The sequence below is a fragment of the Lycium barbarum genome, chromosome 3 (assembly GCF_019175385.1).
Source record: "Lycium barbarum isolate Lr01 chromosome 3, ASM1917538v2, whole genome shotgun sequence".
Classification (NCBI taxonomy): Eukaryota; Viridiplantae; Streptophyta; class Magnoliopsida; order Solanales; family Solanaceae; genus Lycium; species Lycium barbarum.
Genome location: NC_083339.1, coordinates 137,410,648 through 137,432,776, shown reverse-complemented (window position 1 = coordinate 137,432,776; position 22,129 = coordinate 137,410,648). Strand labels below are relative to the sequence as shown.

The 22,129-nt window shown below is 36.4% G+C and overlaps 1 protein-coding gene across 1 annotated transcript; it reads right to left on the bottom strand.

Moving 5' to 3' along the window:
• Positions 1-11,824: 11,824 nt before the first annotated feature.
• Positions 11,825-17,880, bottom strand: LOC132632845 (ABC transporter B family member 25-like). The gene is made up of 17 exons (XM_060348947.1): positions 17,316-17,880; positions 16,583-16,651; positions 16,468-16,503; positions 16,306-16,380; positions 16,101-16,225; positions 15,772-15,871; positions 15,489-15,660; positions 15,274-15,392; positions 14,523-14,633; positions 14,265-14,409; positions 14,006-14,138; positions 13,355-13,430; positions 13,205-13,270; positions 13,013-13,120; positions 12,702-12,809; positions 12,424-12,621; positions 11,825-12,326 (listed from the first exon to the last, which is right to left on the bottom strand). Exons 1-17 carry the CDS (start codon positions 17,385-17,387, stop codon positions 12,123-12,125), a joined length of 1,917 nt encoding a protein of 638 aa, XP_060204930.1. The 5' UTR covers positions 17,388-17,880; the 3' UTR covers positions 11,825-12,122.
• Between the last annotated feature and the right edge of the window lie 4,249 nt (positions 17,881-22,129).

The window sequence follows — 22,129 nt, the reverse complement described above, 5'->3', positions numbered from 1 at the left end:
AGAAATAACATAGGACATGGAATAACATGATAAGAACTGAAACTGAAAACCTGGACATGAACATGAGCATGAGTACATATGTATATATATAACATAAGTAAAAACATGATAAGTAGGGAGAGCATTTCATAAACCGACAACATGATATCACCACGTGGATACGTGGAGTCTGGTACCTCGCCGGACCAGCAGAGCCCCTATACTTTGCCAGGGTATAAGGTGGTAACGTGCCTGATGGATCCATTCAGTGTAAAATTAAGGTATCGTCCTAACTGGGCGGAGCGATCCTTGTCCTATGGTGGCTACATAGTTTCAGGCTATCTGAGCCTTCTCGGTAATTCGTGCAACTCCCAAAAACATGAACATGATATAGTTGGCTAAGAAGCCCATGATTTTCGTGAATTAACTTGTACTTGTCTTGTAATCATGACTTCACGAAAATAACTTGTAAACATGGTTTCATGAAATAACTTGTAAACATGGTTTCATGAAATAACTTGAAATATAGTTTCATAAGATAACTTGTCATAGTCTTGCAAACATATTCTTGATTCATGAGTAATCACAATAGTTCGTAATCATATATATAATTGACTTGAAAACATGCTTGTAACTTGCTAGATAGAATCATAAAGTTTCATATAACATAATGAGAACACATGAGGAAGAATTCATGATTCTTGGATTTAGCTGGGATTCCTAATAACCGTAATGGAAGATTAGGAATACAACAACGAATATAGATACAAAATTCCTGTACATAAATACGGGCTACCAATATGTTGGGTTTAATGCCCTAGGATTTGAACTTCATGAATATCAAGAAACGGAGCATGGGGAAGAACGTAGAGATTCCCACATGTGGATGGAAGTTCTACATACCTTAACTTCCTGCTTTTGAGCGTATCTCAATGTCCTTCAATCCCTTCAACTTTAATCTATAGCAATACAGGTCATAGGGACTCTATATTAGCAACAATATCCATGCTTTGTTCATCTAAGCATTTTATCAAACACTTGGTGGGCATGAAGCTCCACAACCTTCATTAATGGTGTTTTCTTCACCCAATCCTCACTCTATTACTTCTAGTTGATTCTACAATCTCAATTAGGTGTAATTAACATCATTCTTCATCACCCACATGAATACAACAATCCCAAGTCAACAATCCAAAACTCTAGCATAGTTCATATAATCCTCTTTATCAAACCCATTTACTATTCTTCCAAGAACTCATCAATTCACAACTATAAACGATTAGAGAGTAGAAACATTACCTTTTTGAAGTCCAATCCTCTTGAATTGGGGTTCTAGGGTTTCCACATCCAACAAATATGTTCCAAACATAACTCTATGGATTTGAAGGGTTTTGGGGACTTGGATTCAACCTAGAATCATGATAAAAACTTACCTTGGAAGGTTCTTGAGGTTGGGTACTTGTTCTCTATGGGTTTAGAGAGATTTTTCGTGAATGGGGAGGCTGGGGAAATAAACCCCAAGTCCTAAATATAGCTTAAAACGCGTAAACCCGACTTTTGACCCGAAACTGACCCTGTTATGCGATGGTCGCGCGACGCACATGCAGCGCACGACCATACTCAGATCATTATTCAGAATAGGGGTTTTTGTGCGATCGGAGTGCGTCGCAGGGCCATTGCACGCGCCTGCACAAGCGACGGGTGTCGGTTTTGAACAGCGTTCGGTAAAATAGGCATAACTTCTTGTACACAGCTCTGTTCAAGACCCATAATATACCGTTGGAAATCTATACAACTTTTATCAAGGAAGTTTTCCCAAATTCCAAATTAATAAAGGGGTTATGGTCGTTGGAAGTAAGACCTTCTATAAACTCACTTGCAAACATACCCCGTAGAGTGGTTTTCAACTTTGCTTTGCCCAAAGACTCTTCTCATGTCTTGATTGGGTTTCAAACACCATTTATACACTACTCAAATTGGGTTCATTATACCCCCATCTTATGAGACAAATCTTAGCCCGAATACACGAGGTGTTACAATATCTCCCCCTTGGGATCATTCGTCCTCGAATGATGGGTCTTGGTTAAGGATATGGCTAGACATGGCTTGACTACATGAACGTGAAGGAAACATGACATGAAACATGGAGACTGAACTAACATGGCATGGTTACATGGAAACGTGAATACTGAGACATGAACATGGGCACTGGATAGCTGACATGAGCGTGGAACATGAGACATAACATGACATGGGGCATGGAAACTAACATGACATAGTTTCATGAAAATATCAGTGCCCAAACATGAGACATGAATAGCGAATACATGAACTTGAACGTGAAACGTGAGGCATGAATACATAAGGGACATTATAACTCTCCTCCAAAATGTCATTAAGCTATCATTAATTCGATACTCGTAATTCTTGCCCGACACACAACATATACCTTGCTTTCCTTAACAACTTTCGTCTCCTACCTCAAATGTCTTTGAAATCTCATTTAGAATCATTAAATATTACTTCTTACTCGTCAACATGTCGTATACATCATACCCTTAGTGGGTCTATTCGCCGTACGCTAACGGGGAAATTTCCAAGGTGTAACACATTCGGGAAGTGCAAAGTAAAATATACCCTTACTATCAAGATATGATAAATCGAAAATTCAAGTAATCGCTAAAAAAACTTTTGGGGTGTTACAAGTCATGTTTACTGATGGGGTAAACCCAGGATTCAACAATTGGTCGAATCAGAAGACGAAATGTGAAAAATGGAGATAGATCAGACGTGACTCAAAAAGGGTTGCACCGGTCCGACACCCGAATGCGTCCGGTGTGGTTGACCTTATCCATTGGGAATCCAGAAGTACGACACCAACCCCTCTACTTAAGACTAGGAACAAGATAGTAGCCGGTCAAGATGGGTCTAGATCGCAACCACCTCCACAAAACTGGGGAACTTTGGGATCCACTTTGATGGTTCCCCCAGTATGCACGAAGATATAGTAACATGCAGATAAGGATCACAGGGAGAAGTATACAACTCCGAGAACGTTGCCTATGGTTAGGTTATAAAAACATCTTTTCCATTCACTTGTATTACATAATAGTTTTTACTTTCACTTCATAATCGTTCTCAAGCTCTTAAGTTCTTGTATTCCGGTGACGTTGCCAGGCAACTGCCTCGGAGACACATCAATAAGAATCTCTTGCTTTGCTATATTTGATTATTCCATCATTCGTTACTCATGATTATTACTTTGATTGCGTTTACATACCAATTTAACATCAAAATATTATTGTTTTGGTAATATTTAATCTGCTTGTTGTTAAACCACATAAACAATTTCAATTGTTATCCTAAATTACAGATTTAGAGATAAACGTTTAGGAGAAAATATTTCTCACACAATCCGTATTTAGAATCTCTACATTTCAATAACGTGAAGTAAGCTACTCAATCTTTGATATTGGTTAAAAAGTATTCGATTAATGATTAAAAAAAAAATTGTAGTTACTAAATAGTCTAATTAATCTACTTAGCTACTTCGATTATAGCAGTTCTTTTTAAAATTTATGCTAGATTGGGAAAATGAAAAAGGGAAAAGTGAGAATCTTGTTGTGAACTAGAAGTTCCCACATCGCTCGCACACGGGATTGTGTGCGTGCTTATAAGCAGGGCCTGAAGCCTTTACTTGTATACGCGTTTTAAAGCCGTGAGGTGCGCCAAAGCGGACAATATGTTTGTGCGCCAAAGCGGACAATATGTACAAGCAGTTTATAACACGTTATCAGCACGAGACTCTGTCATCTCGAGCAAATACTTTACAAGCCTCGAAGGTATTGATTTCTTTGTTTTCCATTACTAATGGCAAATCTTTCTAGACGTGAATTTGTAGCCTTAGATATATCCGGCAATAGCTATATGTCTTGGATTCTTGATGCCGAGATTCACCTTAATGCGATGGGTCTGGAAGACACCATCAAAGATAAAAACGAGGCATCAAATCAAAACCGTGCTAAGGCAATGATATTCCTCCGCCATCATCTTGATGAGAATTTAAAAATGGAATATCTCACGGTTAAAGATCCTCTTACGCTGTGGAATGATCTGAAAGATAGATATGATCACCTGAAGATGGTCATACTTCCACAAGCACGTTTTGATTGGCTCCATTTAAGGTTCCAAGATTTTAAATCTGTTAAGGCATACAATTCTACTATGTTTAAAATTATTTCTCAATTGAAATTATGTGGTGAAAATATTACTGATCTTGATATGTTGGAGAAAACATTCTCCACTTTTCCTGCCTCGAGTATGCTCCTGCAGCAGCAATACCGAGAGATGAAGTTCAAAAAATATTCTGATCTAATCTCACATCTTCTAGTGGCTGAACAACATAATGAATTACTGATGAAAAATCATGAAAGCCGACCCACTGGTACTGCCCCATTCCCTGAAGTGAATGAGGCAAATTTTCGCCATTCTAGGCGTGGAAGAGGTCGTGGCCCCAGTCGTGGTCATGGTCGTGGTCGAGGAAGGAATTTTAATCATGATTCTCGTTTTGCACCATATAATACCCTTCAGCACCAGCAGTGTAAAAGGAAGGATGAAAAGCATGAAGTTGTGCAAAAGAAAAATTCAGAAAATAATTGCTTCCGATGTGGAGGAAGAGGGCACTGGTCACGTACCTGTCGTACGCCAAAGCACCTTGTTGAGCTATATCAAGCCTCCCTCAAAAGGGCAGAAAAGGATGTTGAAGCAAATTTTATTTCTGAAGATAATGTTGAGCCTATGCATCTAGATGTGGCAGATTTCTTTGAACTCCCTGAAGGGAAAATAGATCATCTGATCGGTGATGGATCTGTATTAACTTAGATATTTCATACATGTCATTTGTATTATCTAATGTGGTTATGTTTCCATATATATATAATAAAGTGTGTGAAATACTTTGTCTAATCAAAATATCTACTTCGATGTTTACTTTGCCTATTCTTTCGTTTTGAAGAATATATGGAAAATCCTCAAATATTATTTGGATCAATGACAAATCATGAAGATATTTGTGTGATTGATAGTGGAACAATGCATGCTATATTCAAAGATGAGAAATACTTTTCTCAATTGCGTAGAAAAAGGGGAAATATTAATACAATTTCTGGCAATTCGAAATTAATTGAAGGCTCCGGAAGAGCTACTATATTTCTACCTAAGGGGACGAAACTTGTTATAGAAGATGCACTATTCTCTTCTAGATCCCCAAGAAACTTGTTGAGTTTCAAAGATATCCGCCGTAATGGGTATCACGTTGAGACATTAAATGAAACAAATGATGAATATCTTATCATTACAAAGAATGTCTCCGGCCAGAAATGTGTTTTGGAGAAATTACCAACTTTGTCTTCTGGCCTGTACTATGCAGAAATTAGTACAATGGAAGCACACTCAATCGTAAACCAGAAGTTTAACGATTCAGGAACTTTTGTGCTTTGGCATGACCGAATGGGTCATCCTGGATCAATAATGATGAGACGAATTATTGAAAATTCAAAAGGGCATCCACTTAAGAACCTGAAGATTCTTGAAAGTAGTGAGTTTTCATGTGTCGCTTGTCATCAGGGCAAATTGATAACCAGGTCATCACCAATGAAAGTTGACATTGAATCCCCTGCTTTTCTAGATCGTATACATGGGGATATATGTGGACCTATTCACCCATCTTGTGGGTCATTCAGATATTTTATGGTTCTAATAGATGCGTCTTCGAGATGGTCTCATGTGTGCCTCATATCGTCTCGCAACCTGGCGTTTGCGAAATTATTGGCACAAATAATACGCTTAAGGGCACACTTCCCAGATTATCCTATAAAGGCTATACGTCTTGATAATGCTGGAGAATTTACATCCCAAGCTTTTGATGATTATTGTTTATCAGTTGGGATAAAGGTTGAACATCCTGTAGCACATGTTCATACCCAAAATGGCCTTGCTGAGTCATTTATTAAGCGTGTGCAATTGATAGCAAGACCATTACTTATGAAAACACGGTTGCCTACAACCGTCTGGGGTCATGCTATTTTACATGCAGCATCTCTTGTTCGTCTTAGACCGACTCATTATAATAAATACTCCCCGTCACAATTAGTATTTGGTCATGAACCAAATATTGCTCATCTCCGAATCTTTGGCTGTGCTGTATATGTACCTGTAGCACCACCACAACGCACTAAGATGGGCCCCCAAAGAAGGTTAGGAATATATGTTGGGTTTGAATCACCCTCCATTATTCGCTATCTTGAGCCATTGACGGGAGATTTATTCACTGCCCGATTTGCAGATTGTCGATTTGATGAAACAAATTTTCCACAATTAGGGGGAGAGAGAAAAGAAATCAAAAGAGAAATTGCGTGGAGAGTTCCATCACTATCTCATTTTGATCCACGTACCCCTATGTGTGAGCAGGAGATCCAGAAGATCATCCACTTACAGAAAATAGCAAATCAAATGCCAGACGGATTTACTGATTTGAAAAGAATAACTAAGTCGCATATCCCTGCAGAGAATGTGCCTATTCGAATTGATGTTCCAAAGGGACAATCTACTAGTGTCATAGCCTCTGAATCTCATCCACGCCTGAAGCGTGGTAGGCCATTGGGCTCCAAGGATAAAAATCCAAGAAAAAGAAATACAAACAATGATCAGAATGACACTATGAAAGGATCTCATGAAGAGATTCAAGATCTGATTAATTCTGATATTCCTGAAGAAATCAGCAAACCCGAGACTTCAGTGAGTGAAGAACTATATCGTTCGAAAATTGTGGTGAATAGTGTTTTTGCATATAATGTTGCACTAAATATTATAAAGGGCAGTGAGGATCAGGAACCTCAATCTGTCGGAGAATGTCGACGAAGATATGATTGGCCAAAATGGCAAGAAGCAATTCAATCAGAATTGAATTCACTTGCTAAACGTGAGGTTTTTGGACCTGTAGTCCAAACGCCTAATGGTGTAAAACCAGTTGGTCACAAATGGGTCTTTGTACGGAAAAGAAATGAGAGAAATGAAATTGTGCGATACAAAGCACGCCTTGTTGCACAAGGATTCTCTCAAAGACCCGGCGTCGACTATGAAGAAACATATTCACCAGTTATGGATGCTATAACATTTCGATACCTCATGGGTTTAGCTGTCTATGAAACCCTTGAAATACATCTTATGGATGTGGTTACAGCTTATCTTTATGGTTCACTTGATAATGAAATTTATATGAAAATTCCTGAAGGATATAAAATGCCTGAAGCATTTGGTTTAAAGTCTCGGGAAATGTATTCAATCAGATTACAAAGATCATTATATGGTTTAAAACAATCAGGGCGTATGTGGTATAATCGCCTAAGTGAGTACTTGATAAATGAAGGATATATAAATGATGCCATTTGTCCATGTGTTTTTATTAAGAAAACAAAATCAGGGTTCATTATACTTGCTGTTTATGTTGATGACATAAACCTCATTGGAACTCCAGAAGAGCTCCAAAAGGCGATTGAATATTTGAAGAAAGAATTTGAGATGAAAGATCTCGGAAAGACAAAACTCTGTCTTGGTCTGCAAATTGAACATTTCGCAAAAGGGATCTTTATACATCAATCTGCCTATACTGAGAAAGTTTTAAATCGGTTTTACATAGACAATGCGCATCCTTTAAGTACTCCTATGGTTGTTCGCTCACTTGAAGTGAGCAAAGATCCGTTCCGACCTCAGGAAGAAAACGAAGAGCTACTTGGTCCTGAAGTACCATATCTTAGTGCAATAGGTGCACTTATGTATCTTGCTAATGCTACAAGACCTGACATAGCATTTTCTGTTAATTTGCTAGCAAGATATAGCTCTTCTCCTACACGGAGACATTGGAACGGGATTAAGCATATATTGCGATATCTGAAGGGAACTAGCGATATGGGTCTGTTTTATACTAACAAAGGTAGTACAGATCTTGTTGGTTATGCAGATGCAGGTTATTTATCTGATCCACATAAAGCTCGATCTCAAACGGGCTATCTGTTTACATGCGGAGGTACTGCTATATCATGGCGATCGACCAAGCAGTCCATTGTTGCTACTTCTTCAAATCATGCTGAGATAATCGCTATTCATGAAGCAAGTAGAGAATGTGTGTGGTTGAGATCAGTGATACATTTCATCAGAGAAAGATGTGGCTTGAAGTGTGATACAAAAATACCAACAGTATTATATGAAGATAATGCTGCATGCATAGCTCAATTAAAAGGAGGTTTCATAAAAGGAGATAGAACAAAGCACATTTCACCAAAGTTATTTTTCACACATGATCTCCAGAAGAATGGTGATATTGATGTGCAACAAATCCGTTCAAGTGACAATCCTGCAGATTTGTTCACTAAATCTTTGCCAACTTCAACTCTTGAGAAGATGATATTCAAGATTGGAATGCGAAGACTCCGACATCTGAATCTTGGTCTTCGTCAGGGGGAGTGAAATACGTGTTGTACTCTTTTTCCCTTAACCAAGTTTTGTCCCATTGGGTTTTCTTGGTAAGGTTTTTAATGAGGCAACTCTCAAAGCGTATTATTAGATATGCGCACTCTTTTTCCTTCATTAGGACTTTTTCCCACAGGGTTTTTCCTAATAAGGTTTTAACGAGACACATCATCTATTAATGGATATCCAAGGGGGAGTGTCAAAAATATCCCAAATAGTGGATATCCAAAATATCCCAAAATATCTCAAAATATCTCATGTCCTGTTTCTCTATAAATAGGATGCACAGATTCAATGTTGAAAGAGCAGAAGTAATATAAACTGATATCTCTCTACATATTCTCTCTACATATTTCTTCAGTATATTTACTTTATAGTTATTATTTTATAACACGTTATCAGCACGATGCTCGCGATGGGAGGGTGTGTTGTGAACTAGAAGTTCCCACATCGCTCGCACACGGGATTGTGTGCGTGCTTATAAGCAGGGCCTGAAGCCTTTACTTGGAGACGCGTTTTAAAGCCGTGAGGTGCGCCAAAGCGGACAATATCTACAAGTTGTTTATAACAAATCTAAACTTTTTGCCTTGTGTTTCATCCTTTTTCTTTTGATTTAAATTTAATAAGGAAAATATTTCCTTTGATAAACTTGGAAATATTGAGGGGTCAACTTGTTAAGAAGATAAGGGATTATAATTTCAAAATAAAATATGAAATTATTTTATTTTACGTTTAGTAATTTTTGAATTTTGATATAAGCAATTCTAATAAAATAACAAAGAACATTATTTAAAGTTTTTTTTTCTAAAAACGTTTTTAAGAAAGTCAGAGCTAAAATTTAAAAAAAATAACAAAAGCTTTTCTCTAAAGTTTATTCAAATTTATTTAATTTAAATCAAATACATATTTTTTACGAAAAAGGGTTATATATACCCTTCTACTTTCAAATAAGGTTCATATATACCTTTCGTTATATTATTGGAGCATAAATACCCCTACCGTTATAATTTGGGTTCAAATATGCCCTTATCTGTTAAATGTCTGGGTCCCAACTTTAAAATTGACACATGGAGGGTTGAGATTAATTTAAAAGACCCAGGTCATTTTTGCCCCATCTAACAACCAAAATTATCCATGACCCGACCCAAATGAAGCTTCAAATATCAACAATGGAGCAATGTCGAAGTTCTTTCGTCAATTCAGTTTTGACAGTTTCAAAAACAATAAGTTAATGATTCTCAACGTCCAAGATGACACGACATTTCAGAAATCTCAGCAACTCAGAATTTGATGAGTCAACAGTGAAGAATTGTTGATGAACTTTGATTTTTATTTTTTTTAATCTGAGCTCAAATAATTTTCAATACTCAATTGCTTTACAGCAACTTCCAATACGAACTTTAAAAGTTTATCGACCACAACTTCGAATGTCAAAGACCCAACAGATTCGTTTCCAACTTCTCCACCCAATGTGCATTCTAATTTTAGCTCAAAAATTCAAGCCCAATTGAATTTCAAGCACCACATCAATTGAACTTTCGAAAATTCAGAAGTGAACTCGGACAATAAACTCAACAAGAATACAATGAACTAGTTTTTGAAATTTTGCATCTTTTTTTTTTTTTGTATTTATATTGCGTGAGGCTAATCATTTGTTTTGACCAACAAGTCGTTTTGTTTTCGTTTGGGCAAGAAAGTATTTAAGTGGGGGCAAATGGGTTCAGATGGGATACAAGTATGAAGAAGATCTTAACTGAAATGGCTTGAAAGATGATTGCTTAATGATATTTTAATTAATGCCTAACGTGTTAAGCCTTGATTTTTGTGAAGTTGCTGAGATATTTGAAGTGTCGTGTGTTTTTGGACATTGAAATAAGCAAAAACGAGTTGGGTGAATTAATTTGACTGGTCGGATTCACAGAATAATTTGATCCGGATGAAATTATAAGGGGAAATGGGTTGGGCGTCTAGGATTAGGACACGTAGCAGTCTGGTTAGATTAGGGGTAAATTTGGACCATAGTATAACGGTAAGGGCATAATTGGCCCAATAGTATAACGAAGGGTATGAATAAATCATTTCTCAAAGTTCAGGGGTAATTTTGGCCCTTTTCCGTATTTTTTATTATCTTGTTTTTAGTCAATTGAATCATATATTTATCATTAAAAATATATCTACTATATAATCTTGTCATTGTTTGACCTCTTTATTATAATCTAATAGGAATAACTTACTTGCAAACAAAAATAACCCCGGAAATGTTTGGAAGAGATTGTCAATAAATGAAGTCTTACCGATCATAATGGGTTGTGAGAAGAAGTTAAGACGACTATTTCTGGTTAAGGAGTACCAAAAGTGGAGGTGGCAAATAGCAATTAATGAAAAGAGCTCTTTTTCAATTAAAGGATACACCTCTGTTGTTTGCATATAAAACAAAATTTGTCTCTGCTCTACTGTGCTGACAAATGACCAACTGACAAAAAGTCTTACTGGTCATAATGGATTGTCCATTAGGACGATCTCATTTAAGATGTAAGTCTAATTTCTATACCCAGCTTATAGAATTCCCCCTTAGTATAGGGGCGGATATGATACGGTAATTTCGATTTTTAAAAATACTATATCATTTCTAAGTTTGATTTCGAAATTTTGCAGTATGGTAAATCAATAATCATAGTTTGTTCGACTTCGACTAACACATATAGTCATATCGTAAAGAATTACGACTCCGCTAACCATAGTTTGTTCACCTTCAACTAACATATGATCATATCGTAAAGAATTACGATTTCGCTATTCAAGAAACGTCGCACATGTAAAATTCAAAAGAAAGTACAAGAGATCCTCTTCATAAATTCATTACACAACAAAAACATTTCAATCAAGAAAGAGTAGTCACAGTTTCAACGTCTAAACAATTAGTTTTGTACTGATACTAGTTTATATATTTGTTAGTATTATAACATATACTAATACATATGAATTTTATATGTTTATATACTTCAGTATGGTATTCGGTATTTTCTTTATAAGTACCGAATACCAAAAAAAAAAATGCATACCAAATATCATAATACCGAAACCATGGTATAAAATATTTTGTTATGGGTATGGTAATGGGTATCTACTGTACCATGCTCACCCTGCCCAAGTATACGCAATCAGATCATTATTAGGTAATTAAAAATAAATTTATTGATAAATATTATTAGTACTAATTAGTAATCTGACGAAGTAGTATGGAATTAAATTGTTTTCACATACTTAAATTCACTGATAGCGTAAAGAAAAGAATCTTTACACTATGGGTGCAAATAAATTCAAATTTAAACTATCAATGTATATTTCTAAACTCTCGCTAAGTGCAATTCCAAGGCATAATGACATAGGGATACACATAAATCACTCAAAAACTCTTTAGCATGTATCGACCAGTGAAATGGTTAAAATCAGCAGTGGTGCATGCATGATTTGTGCACACGATATCAAACTATAGTGACAGATTGTCATTTATGGAATGATGTTTGCTCCTTACACTTTCTATATGTGAATGCAAGTTCATTGAACATTTGTGCTTGCTAACTCAGTTTATCACGTGTTTTGAACAAAGATGAAAACTAGCTATCAGATTTGTGTCCCTGCAACTGCCTCCTCACCAGATTTGTGTAGATCCCATTCTTGTTTAGAAGGTCATCATGTGTGCCACTTTCGACTATTTGACCATCGGAAACAACAGCTACAGTGTTTGCGCTCTTGACTGTCGAAAGCCTATGAGCTATCACAAGAACGGTTCTACCTTTCATCAGGGAATCCATGGCATCCTGCATAGCATATAAACAGATTAAGACAAGAGATTCAGGTCATTTAGTTGACAGTCAAAGGAGATTAAGGCAGGCAGATATCAAAATAAAAGCAGACCTGAACGAGATATTCACTTTCAGCATCCAGGGCACTCGTGGCCTCATCCAACAATAAAATCGTTGGGTTCATCAGCAGCGCTCTAGCTATTGCAATTCTCTGTTTCTGACCACCAGAAAGTCTCAATCCTCGTTCTCCGACATGGGTTTGATATTGCTCGGGAAATTTCGATATAAATTCATGAGCATTAGCCATTTTCTGTTCAAAACAGGGATGTGATAATTAGTTAGAATATTTGCAGAAGACTGCAATCAGTCATTGATGAGATTGAAACTTACAGCTGCTTTTTCTATATCCTCAGTGCTTGCTTTGCCACCCAATCCATAAGCAATATTTTCTTCGATGGAACAGTTAAAAAGAACAGGTTCCTGGCTCACTATACTAACCTGAAATTTTTCGGAAGAAATATGTACTTAGGAATCTATAACTTGTAAAAGCTGGAAAAAAAAACTCACTTTTATCTTGTGTGTGTTGTGGGGGGGGGGGGGGGGGTGTTAGGGTATGGACATACTGAAGAATGGTATGGTGAAATATCTACTGCTTTTCTTGCAATGGGAATATTAGCTTCAAGAACTTTGTATTGTATTACCTTATGGTGTAGGTGCTTATGAGAAATTTCAACCAGAGGAACCCCATTGAGCAAGATCTTCCCTTTAACGGGATCATAGAATCTTTCTATCAAATTTGCTATTGTAGTCTGCAACAAAGAATTCATGAGTTCTCCACTCTTTTTGAGGAACAATAGAAACTTCAATAGAACTTTAATGACACAGGGTCTTACCTTTCCACCACCACTTGGACCAACCAGTGCAACCTTTGAACCAGACTGTAGTTTCAATGTTACACCCTGAATCCACAGAAGGTTTTCCCTATTTCTGTCAACAACCATTTTTGTTCATGTAGGTACAATACAAGAGGATATGCTCCTCACCTTGAGGACCATGTGGCTAGGACGGGACGGGTAGGCGAACCAGACATCATCCAATTCTACCTCTGCAGCTTGATCACTGTAACAAAAGCAACCGACATTTCATTTAATCTTGTGGGCCACAACTGGCTATAGGAGCACATGTTGAATACAATAGTCACAATTTTGCCTCTGATCATGAGAATCAGAGGGGTTAAGTGCTTCATGCTGAAAGTTCTGATATGATGGAACAAAATATATTGTAATGAGGAAGTGCATCGATGCATGTCAGAATTGAGGATACCAGAACAGCTTGATGGAGCAGGACAGGCCAGCTTTATCGAAATTTTGGCAAACATCAAAGGAAATGAATTTGCTATTACAATGCGAGAACCAACAAATAGAACACCATCAAAATGCATGTTTTTATTTCCAAGACAGCTGGATATTCTATTATAAACAGAACTTTTAACACCCAGAAAAGTTAGAAGGCATTTTCACATTGGTCACCGGTTGCATATTACCAGATGAGTTATCAAGCATCTGTTCATCGATTGTCTTCCCATGAAAATAATTACTGTTTATGCCACAATTACTCACGTAGCTGGAATCTTTTAGCAGTGAAGAGGGGTATTGAATAACGAACTATTGGATTAGGAGAATAAAGGAACATACCCCAATGGAGACTGGTTTCCTGATTTTGGCATGGACGATGTGCGATCCAAGAGCTGAAAAACCCGTCTGCTGGCTCCAGCAGCTTTCATTGCTACAGTATATAATCCAGAAAGTCCAGATACGGATGATCCAACTGTAAGAATGTACAGTTGTTTACGTCAACAAAGGATCTAAGATGGATATTGATAAATGCTAAAATATTACATAAGTTATGGGGCATCAGGGGTACATCTCACTTCGGAAAAATGAAGGGAATTACCTGTTAAGCTATAGAGTATGAAAGATGTAAGAGCTCCAGGTGTCATAGCGCCTTGGATAGTCAGAGTGGCTCCATATATTACTACTACAATAACTGATAGAGTAGATGCGGCATTTAAGCTTCCAGAGAAAAGGCCAACCACTTTCTGCAGAAGAAAACACGAGATATCAGGTTTTCCTTCTCATCCTCTCAACATCTCTCTCACTCTCTATCTCTCCCTTCTTTTCTTGTCAGAGGTGGAAGAATTAAGCAACTCACAGCTTGTCCAAGCCCAAGCTTTAAGGTCTCTTCAACTTTCTCTGAATAGCGTGAAATCTCATAATCTTCCTGCGCAAATGATCTCACTGTGCGTACGGCACCAAAAGTTTCCTAAACACAAAATTCGCCCTGATTACATGAAAATGAATTCTCGCCATTGATAAAACTCTAGGATACTATGTTGCTTAGAATATTGAGAAACATAAGAAAAAACTGACTTGTTAAAGGATAATATTTTTTGAAAAAAATAAAATAAAGGATACATAGTAAGTAGTAACTACCAGAAAACATGTAGTTCCCAGCAACGAGAATATTCATAAAACACTGGAAAGACAGCAAAGACCCCAGCAGCTACTTGAACTCAACAGAATTAAGTAACAAGACTTTGTAGTATCATTTCTTTGTTGATAGTTATCACACTGTTTGAAGGGAGTATAAATAACACGACCTCTCTTGGATGGCAATCAAGTGATGGCGTATTTATGAACTACAATGAAAAACTCCATGCAAACATTCATTTTCAGAGGATGTAAGATTTAGTTTCCACAAGCTTCCTTTGAAGTAAAATGGTTTCATTGCTTGGGGTCCAAACAACACTCACTCTGTCAATGCAAATTTGGGAAGCCTACTTTCCAAGAACTTCAATTAAAATGCAACTGTATAAAACTTGCAGGACGGAATATTACCAGAACCAGTCAAAGTTATCATACGCTGTGTATAAACGACTAACTATATGAGCAGAGTGACAAACCTCAGCAATGGACGAGGCTACTGCTGCAGCAGCTTGAGTTTTGTGGGAAAGTTCACGCATGTAGCGACCAAATTTGCGTACTGCAACTGATATGACTGGTACAACAGCTAGCGACAACACTAGATTTATCTTTGAAAAATCAGTAAGAATATAAGATAATAAAAGAAGCTAAAACGTAATAGGAATCTTCTCTTAAAAAGTTTTTATCCACTTACATGTTAATTTCCATGATGTTTGAAACATAAATGCAAGTCCAATAAATGCAGTAGCAAGATTCCTCAAAGCCTCTGAAAGATTAGTAGTTGCGGCATTCTTTATGATCTGGGTATCTTCAGATAGCCTACTGAGGAGCTCCCCTGTTCGAGTAACATCGAAGAAAGCTATCTCCTGAAAAATGCATTTGTCTTTCAAGGATCGAATAATAAAACAAGACCAACTCTAACAAAGTGAGAAAGATAAAAACTAATTAGAGGAAATTAGCCAGGAGTATGTCTTTACCTGGTGAATAAGGTGACTTAGCAGGTTCTTTCTCAACCGGGCTACAACCCTTTCACTAGCAGAAGAGAATAGCCATGCTCGAAGCGCGGTGCAAACAGAACTGAAAGAGACAATTGTTGCAAAGTTAGATATAACAAAATGCAATTGAAGGGAAGAACCATACTGGAGGGCCAAGTGTCTCGTTATGCTCCCTTCCCCCTGAAAGCCTAAACTAGTAGAATACAACCTCCAAGCATTGATTCAAGTTACCGATAATTTAAATTGAAGATTTTTCTTTAGCAGCATGAAAAGAGAGAAAAAGAAAGCTGGCCAAAAGTTGCAGGAAATACCCAACGATGACAATCAGAAAGATTTCAAGTATTGTGTTCTTGACTGCATCTAAAGCTTCTGATTTCTGTTCAGGTGTTCGGATATCACCTGAGACAATATCAATTATTTTTCCTCCAAATTTCGGCTGCAAATTGAGCATTGTAAAGTCAGAGATAAGAAAATCTTGCTTCAGTATAAAAGCAGTGAATTGAAAGAGGTACCTACAATCAAAATGCTTGATGTTGCTGCAATCATCAAAGCAATTGTCGCAAATACCAAACTTCCTGCTTCAGGCTTCGCCTGCAAAATAGGATCATGTTAAAAGTTCGATACAACTCCAGTGTGCACACAGTTTGCCAACTACAAACACAAACAACATCCACTTACAAGTGAAAGCACTCTGCCAAATCCCACATTTGGTGCCTGAAGATGAAGTTAGCTACTTGTACACTACAATGGTTAGTAAAATGTGGGGAAAAAAAAGTACTGTACTTAAAATTACCAGAACAGAGTCACCATGCTCAAGGTCTCCGAGCTGACCATCTTCAGCACCATTTCTCTTTCTCCCTATCTATAAAGACGATGTAAACAGTAAAAACCAAAAAAATAATCTGCTAAAAGACAAAAGATCTCCTTGCCCAATCAAATCCTAAAACTACTAATGTGGTGCTCCTCAACATTAGCAAAGTATTGTTTACAATAGTAACTCAACATTAGATGCTCTATGATTACAACAACAACATACCCAGTGTGTCTGGTGAGGGTAGGATGTACGTAGACCTTACCCCTACCTTACATGCTCTATGATTAGGAATCTCAAACAACATTTTTAAGCAATAAACTTCTCCTTAAGCCTAACCGTAGAGAAATGGATTAAGTCAAGTTTCAATTGCCATGTCAATATTCTAACCAAGCTAAACACCCAAACATACGCCTATACTTTCCATTAAAACAGTTCAATCTACTCTAAGATAGCCTTGAACCATAAAACCCCATGCAAACACAACAAAACTTGGGTTAATTAATTTGGTCACAATATAAGAACATCATGACCTAACACAGCCTAAATTAGCAGAAAATTCCAAATCATGCTATCTGACACCGTAAAATAAATGCTACGTATGATTCAAATACATAAAAATGATGGATAGGAATCCAAATTTGCATTAATCCAACAAGAAAAAAGGGGATTTAATTTATAGATGAAAACAGAAATTGAAAGACAATTAACTTACAGGAGGTCTGTCTAATAAAGGAGTTCTGGTATTACCCAAGCCATTGCCATGACCATGCATTCCTGAATACATGGAGTAGTCAAGTGTGGTGGCCACAGGTACAGCTACAAAATTTAAACTGAAAATTCAAAATCACACAAAGTGTTTGGGCAACTGAATGATGAAATGGGTGGGTTTATTTGTTGTACATATATAATAGCAAAAGAAATCGTCGTCTAGTATTTGATAGGGTATACTCCCTCTGTCCAATTTACGTGACGCATCTCAATTTTAAATTTTGACCGTGAATTCATAGAAGCTTAGTATTAAATGTATATCAAAAATGTATTATAAATCACAATAATCAATAAATTTAAATATTTAAAAGGCATATAAAAAAATTTCAATCAGATAAAAATTTAATCAACTTTTAAAGTTTTAACTGTGTCATATAAATTGGTACGAATGGAGTATTAGTTTAGAATTTCTTGGAGACCGAGACGCAAGACTCCATGTTCGTATTGCAGTGAACAAAGACAGATTTTGTTTAGGTAATTGCTTATGTCACTAGGAAGGCTACGGAGATATACTAATAATTTTTTCACTGTGTATGTGTTCTGAAAATTTCCATTACGAGAGCCATAGATATACAAATTGTATTTTTTTTTTATATAGATGTCATCATAGGCATACACAAATTGTATTTTACGTACCTTTGACCTTTTTTTTGTTCTTACTACTTTCTTGATTGTAAGCCACAGAAAAATTAGCCACTATAAATGGCTGAAAATAATTAACAAGAAATGAAGTTGCTTCGTGGAATTTCTTTGAAAGACGATATAAGTCGTCAAAATTGGGTGATACCATGTGGGCCCGACCAGGCCCGCATTTGTTAGTTGATCTTTGACTTTTCAGCATCTTTTCCCTCTACAAAATAAACGGTTAAATACTTACCAAACAATCAATTCATAAAGGTTAAGCAATTTAATATAATGAAAATGTAAATTATTAATTGTAATTAAATGTTAAAATTCTACACAAATACATAACATGCATCTATTTTTTTTTTTTGTTTTTTTGTTTGTTATATTTCAAGTATCACTTGAAATATCGAAAATAACTACCTTCACAAGGTAGGGATAAGGCTGCGTATACACCACCTTCCCCAGACCTCACTTACAATGGCTAGGGGATTCAAAAAGGTAAAGAGAATGCAATTTTTCAAATTTTCCGCCCTTGCCCACTTGTGAAATTACATTAGGTATGTTATTGTTGTTGTATCACTTGAAAGAATATGGTAGCCCATTGGATAACAAAGGCTACTATTAAGCTTATGATATATCGGTTTAATTACAACCAGAGGCGGACCCAGGATTTTAAGATGACGGAGGCACCATCGAAGGAAGATGCACGTTAGTCGAAGCATCAACTTCAAATCCTGAGTCCGTCTCTAATCACAATTTTCTGCAACATCTCATCATTTGAAAATTTTGTTAAACACCCATAGAACCGATGTAAATAATATATAAATGAAATGACATAATTGTTTAGAACTCGCTTGCTGCCCTGGTGGTTTGGTGTCAAGTTATACACGTTAGGTTCCTTGTTCAAAACCTGCCAGCAACACGTTTTGTTCCTATTATTTTGTAACTCTCATCTTAAAAAAAAAAATAGGGATTTTCTTAAAATATATGATAGTTTTTCAAGATGTATACATATATAGAGAGAGAGAGAGTTTTTCTCGAAGTTAAGGGGACACGTGCTCCCAACCGACCAAGTAGGTCCGCCCCTGAAATTTACAACTTATTGACTACTAAACTGTTCTATTGAGACTATGAGATATGCTTAATCATTATACATATAAAAATTTGCGGGAAAAACGGAAAGACATGGAAATGGCCCATAATTTTGAATGAGTGGTTGCTTGGAAATTCAATATGCAGTACCCAGTAAGTCCATGCGCTGGCTCTCAAGTCTTGTTCTAAAGGATATTCGCACAAGTTCTTAAAGTAAGTAAATATACTCATACAAAATAGATTTTCCACAGGTAGCACACGTGGCTTCCCACTTTTTACCTAAAAACAATATTATTAGCAAATAGAATAGCATCTCCCTCTGTCCGACAATAAATAAGTTTCGCCTTAATAAAAAATACGCATATTAAAAATCAATGATAAAGTGTGAAGTTTACCAAATTATTCTTATTAAAAAAAAAAAAATCCTCTTGATGGTTAGAGCATGCACAAGTAGTCCATCTTTTGACATTGGGAATACAACTATCATTATTTAGAGTACTACTACTTCTTTTGTCCAAGGGCAAATTTGGAAAAAACTAGACAATAAATGCATTGGTTTCCTAAGTGACACGTATTATGGGATAAAAAAAATTGGCTAAGGTGACGCTTATTATGGGACGAAGAGAGTATTTTAGTAGTCCAGAGTCCACATGTAGATTACACTGGTTATGTGGTTGTTTGTTGTAAACTATTTTAGAGGCGGAGTCAGAATTTAAAATTTATGGATTTGTTTAACTTGTTACTTAATTCATAATTTGTCTTAGTTATTGAGTTCACAAATAAATATTTATACATCTCTAATGAATTTTCTCATACAAGTACAAAGTCTAATAAAAGAATTATTGAATTCGACCGAACCCACATATGATACTCTACCTCCACCCCTCCTAAGATCCAATGCGAACAAATCAGTCAAAGGAGCGGAGCTTAGAGGCGGAGCTAAAACAAGCCACCGCCGAGAGAAATAAATGAATTCCAAGATCTTACTTAAACAATTAGATGAAAATCTGAGTAGGATGGTATCTTCATGAGATGAAAATCTGCTTTCCCTAGTATTTGGAATTGGGCCTCATCCTAAACAGAATTACATACATTGGTATGTTTACATTGCGAGTATTGGACCGTATGCCCAAAGGACCCAATTTTTTGCGCTCATTGTCCTCAGAAGCACTGGTCTTTAATTTTTGTCCCTCAAATTGCTGGTCTTTAATTTTTGTCCTTCATTTAAAAAGGTGACCAAAAATACCTAAGGTTATGGGTTCGAACCCCCACCCCCCAATTAAAAAAAAAAATCGCAAGGCAAGGCTTTGCAAAAAGTCTGTCTTATGATGCAGAGTTTGCCTTAAGGCATAACTAAAGTCTGCCTTATGCGGCAAAAGTTGCCTTAGGGCATAACTAAAAGTCTGCCGGAGGCAAACTCTGCCGCATAAGGCAGACTTTTTGCAAAGTCTTGCCTTGTGATTTTTTTTTTTTGTTTTTATGACTAATCCGGGAGTCGAATTCAGAACCTCGGAGTATTTTAGGCGAAAGATAAAAATTAAAGACCACCCCCAAAGAAGGACTATCATGCAAATTGCCCCAAAGGACCTCCGGTTTTCCGCCCCCGCTTGCTGGTCCCTGCGACGAGCCCATAGTGAGCATCCAATACTTATGGGTATGTCAGAATTAAATTGGGCTGAAATTGCAAGTGTGCTGAAATTGCAAGCCCATAGTGAGCATCCAATAATCATTGCAAGTTTCATCATGATTTGAGGTCAAAATCTTAAATGATTATCATAATTTGTAAGTTAAGACAAGTTTTTTGATTGAAATCTTGGCGATTCGTCAGCATTTGTGGGAATAATCATAACGACCAATATAGGTTATTGTTAAGGCAAGTTTTGCGCAATATCAAATAAGAAATCCTAACAATCCCCAAACACTTTCCTCATAATTCCAACTAAAAGACGAAAAGGTTATTTTGCACCATATTTCTTAACGAGGTCAAATTTTAGATGATGACACTGCAAGAACCTATTTGTGCAAATCACCCTTTTAAGTAATGTGGTTTTAAATCAGTTTGCTTCCTTGAGGTATGAAATTTAGTCACCTTCGTGTAATGGAGATTAGTTAAAGCGAGATAAATTCTTAAATTGATATGCCACTTTATTTTTCAAATTCCGAATATACAACTTCTGTTATAAAATATTTATGAGGAAATTTCACTATAGAGACAAAAGTACAATTAATGTTGTAGGCTACAATCTATATATATAATAAAGCTAAGCAAAAGAAGAGTGATGTGGCACCTCTCTTTGGTCAAGGATCCTATTTATCCTTTTTCTCATTTTTTTGACAATTTCTCCTACTTTTCTATTTCTTATTATATAATAAATAATAAATATACTACTCATCCATTCATTGATATTCTTTAATGTAAAAACTTAGTGGTCTTTATTTCTATTACTCCCACAACTTTTTATTTGTTCTGAAATATATAGTATGGATGTCTAATACACAAATATAATGCCTCTTCCATTATCGTCCACCATCTTAATGGTTCTTCCATTATATTCCACCATCTTAATGGTTCTTCCATTATCTTCCACCATCTTAATGGTTCTTCCATTATCTCATATATTGAATGCATATGTAGCACTATAAATAGAGGCATAAGTTTTCATATGAAATGGACTTGTAACACATTTTGGAAGAATATTAAAATCTCTCCTCTTTTGTTACTCTATTTCTATGGTTTTCATCCTTTAATATTATTACTCTTTTAGCTTCATTTTATAACACGTTATCAGCACGAGACTCTGTCGTTCCGAGCAAATACTTTAAACGCCTCGAAGGTATTGACTTTCTATTTGCCTTTACTAATGACAAATCTTACTAAACGTGAATTTGTAGCTTTAGATATATCCGGCAATAGCTATATGTCTTGGATTCTTGATGCTGAAATTCACCTTAATGCGATGGGTCTGGCGGACACCATCAAAGATAAAAATGAGGCATCAAACCAAGACCGTGTCAAGGCAATGATATTCCTCCGCCATC

Bases quoted from the DNA above. Each gene is read 5' to 3' on its own strand.
- LOC132632845 (XM_060348947.1), bottom strand. From the start codon at position 17,387: ATGTATTCAGGAATGCATGGTCATGGCAATGGCTTGGGTAATACCAGA. The intron at 16,652-17,315 runs GTAAGTTAATTG...TCGTCTTTATAG, and splicing joins CTTTATTAGACAGACCTCCT to ATAGGGAGAAAGAGAAATGG. The intron at 16,504-16,582 runs GTAATTTTAAGT...CTTCATCTTCAG, and splicing joins AGCATGGTGACTCTGTTCTG to GCACCAAATGTGGGATTTGG.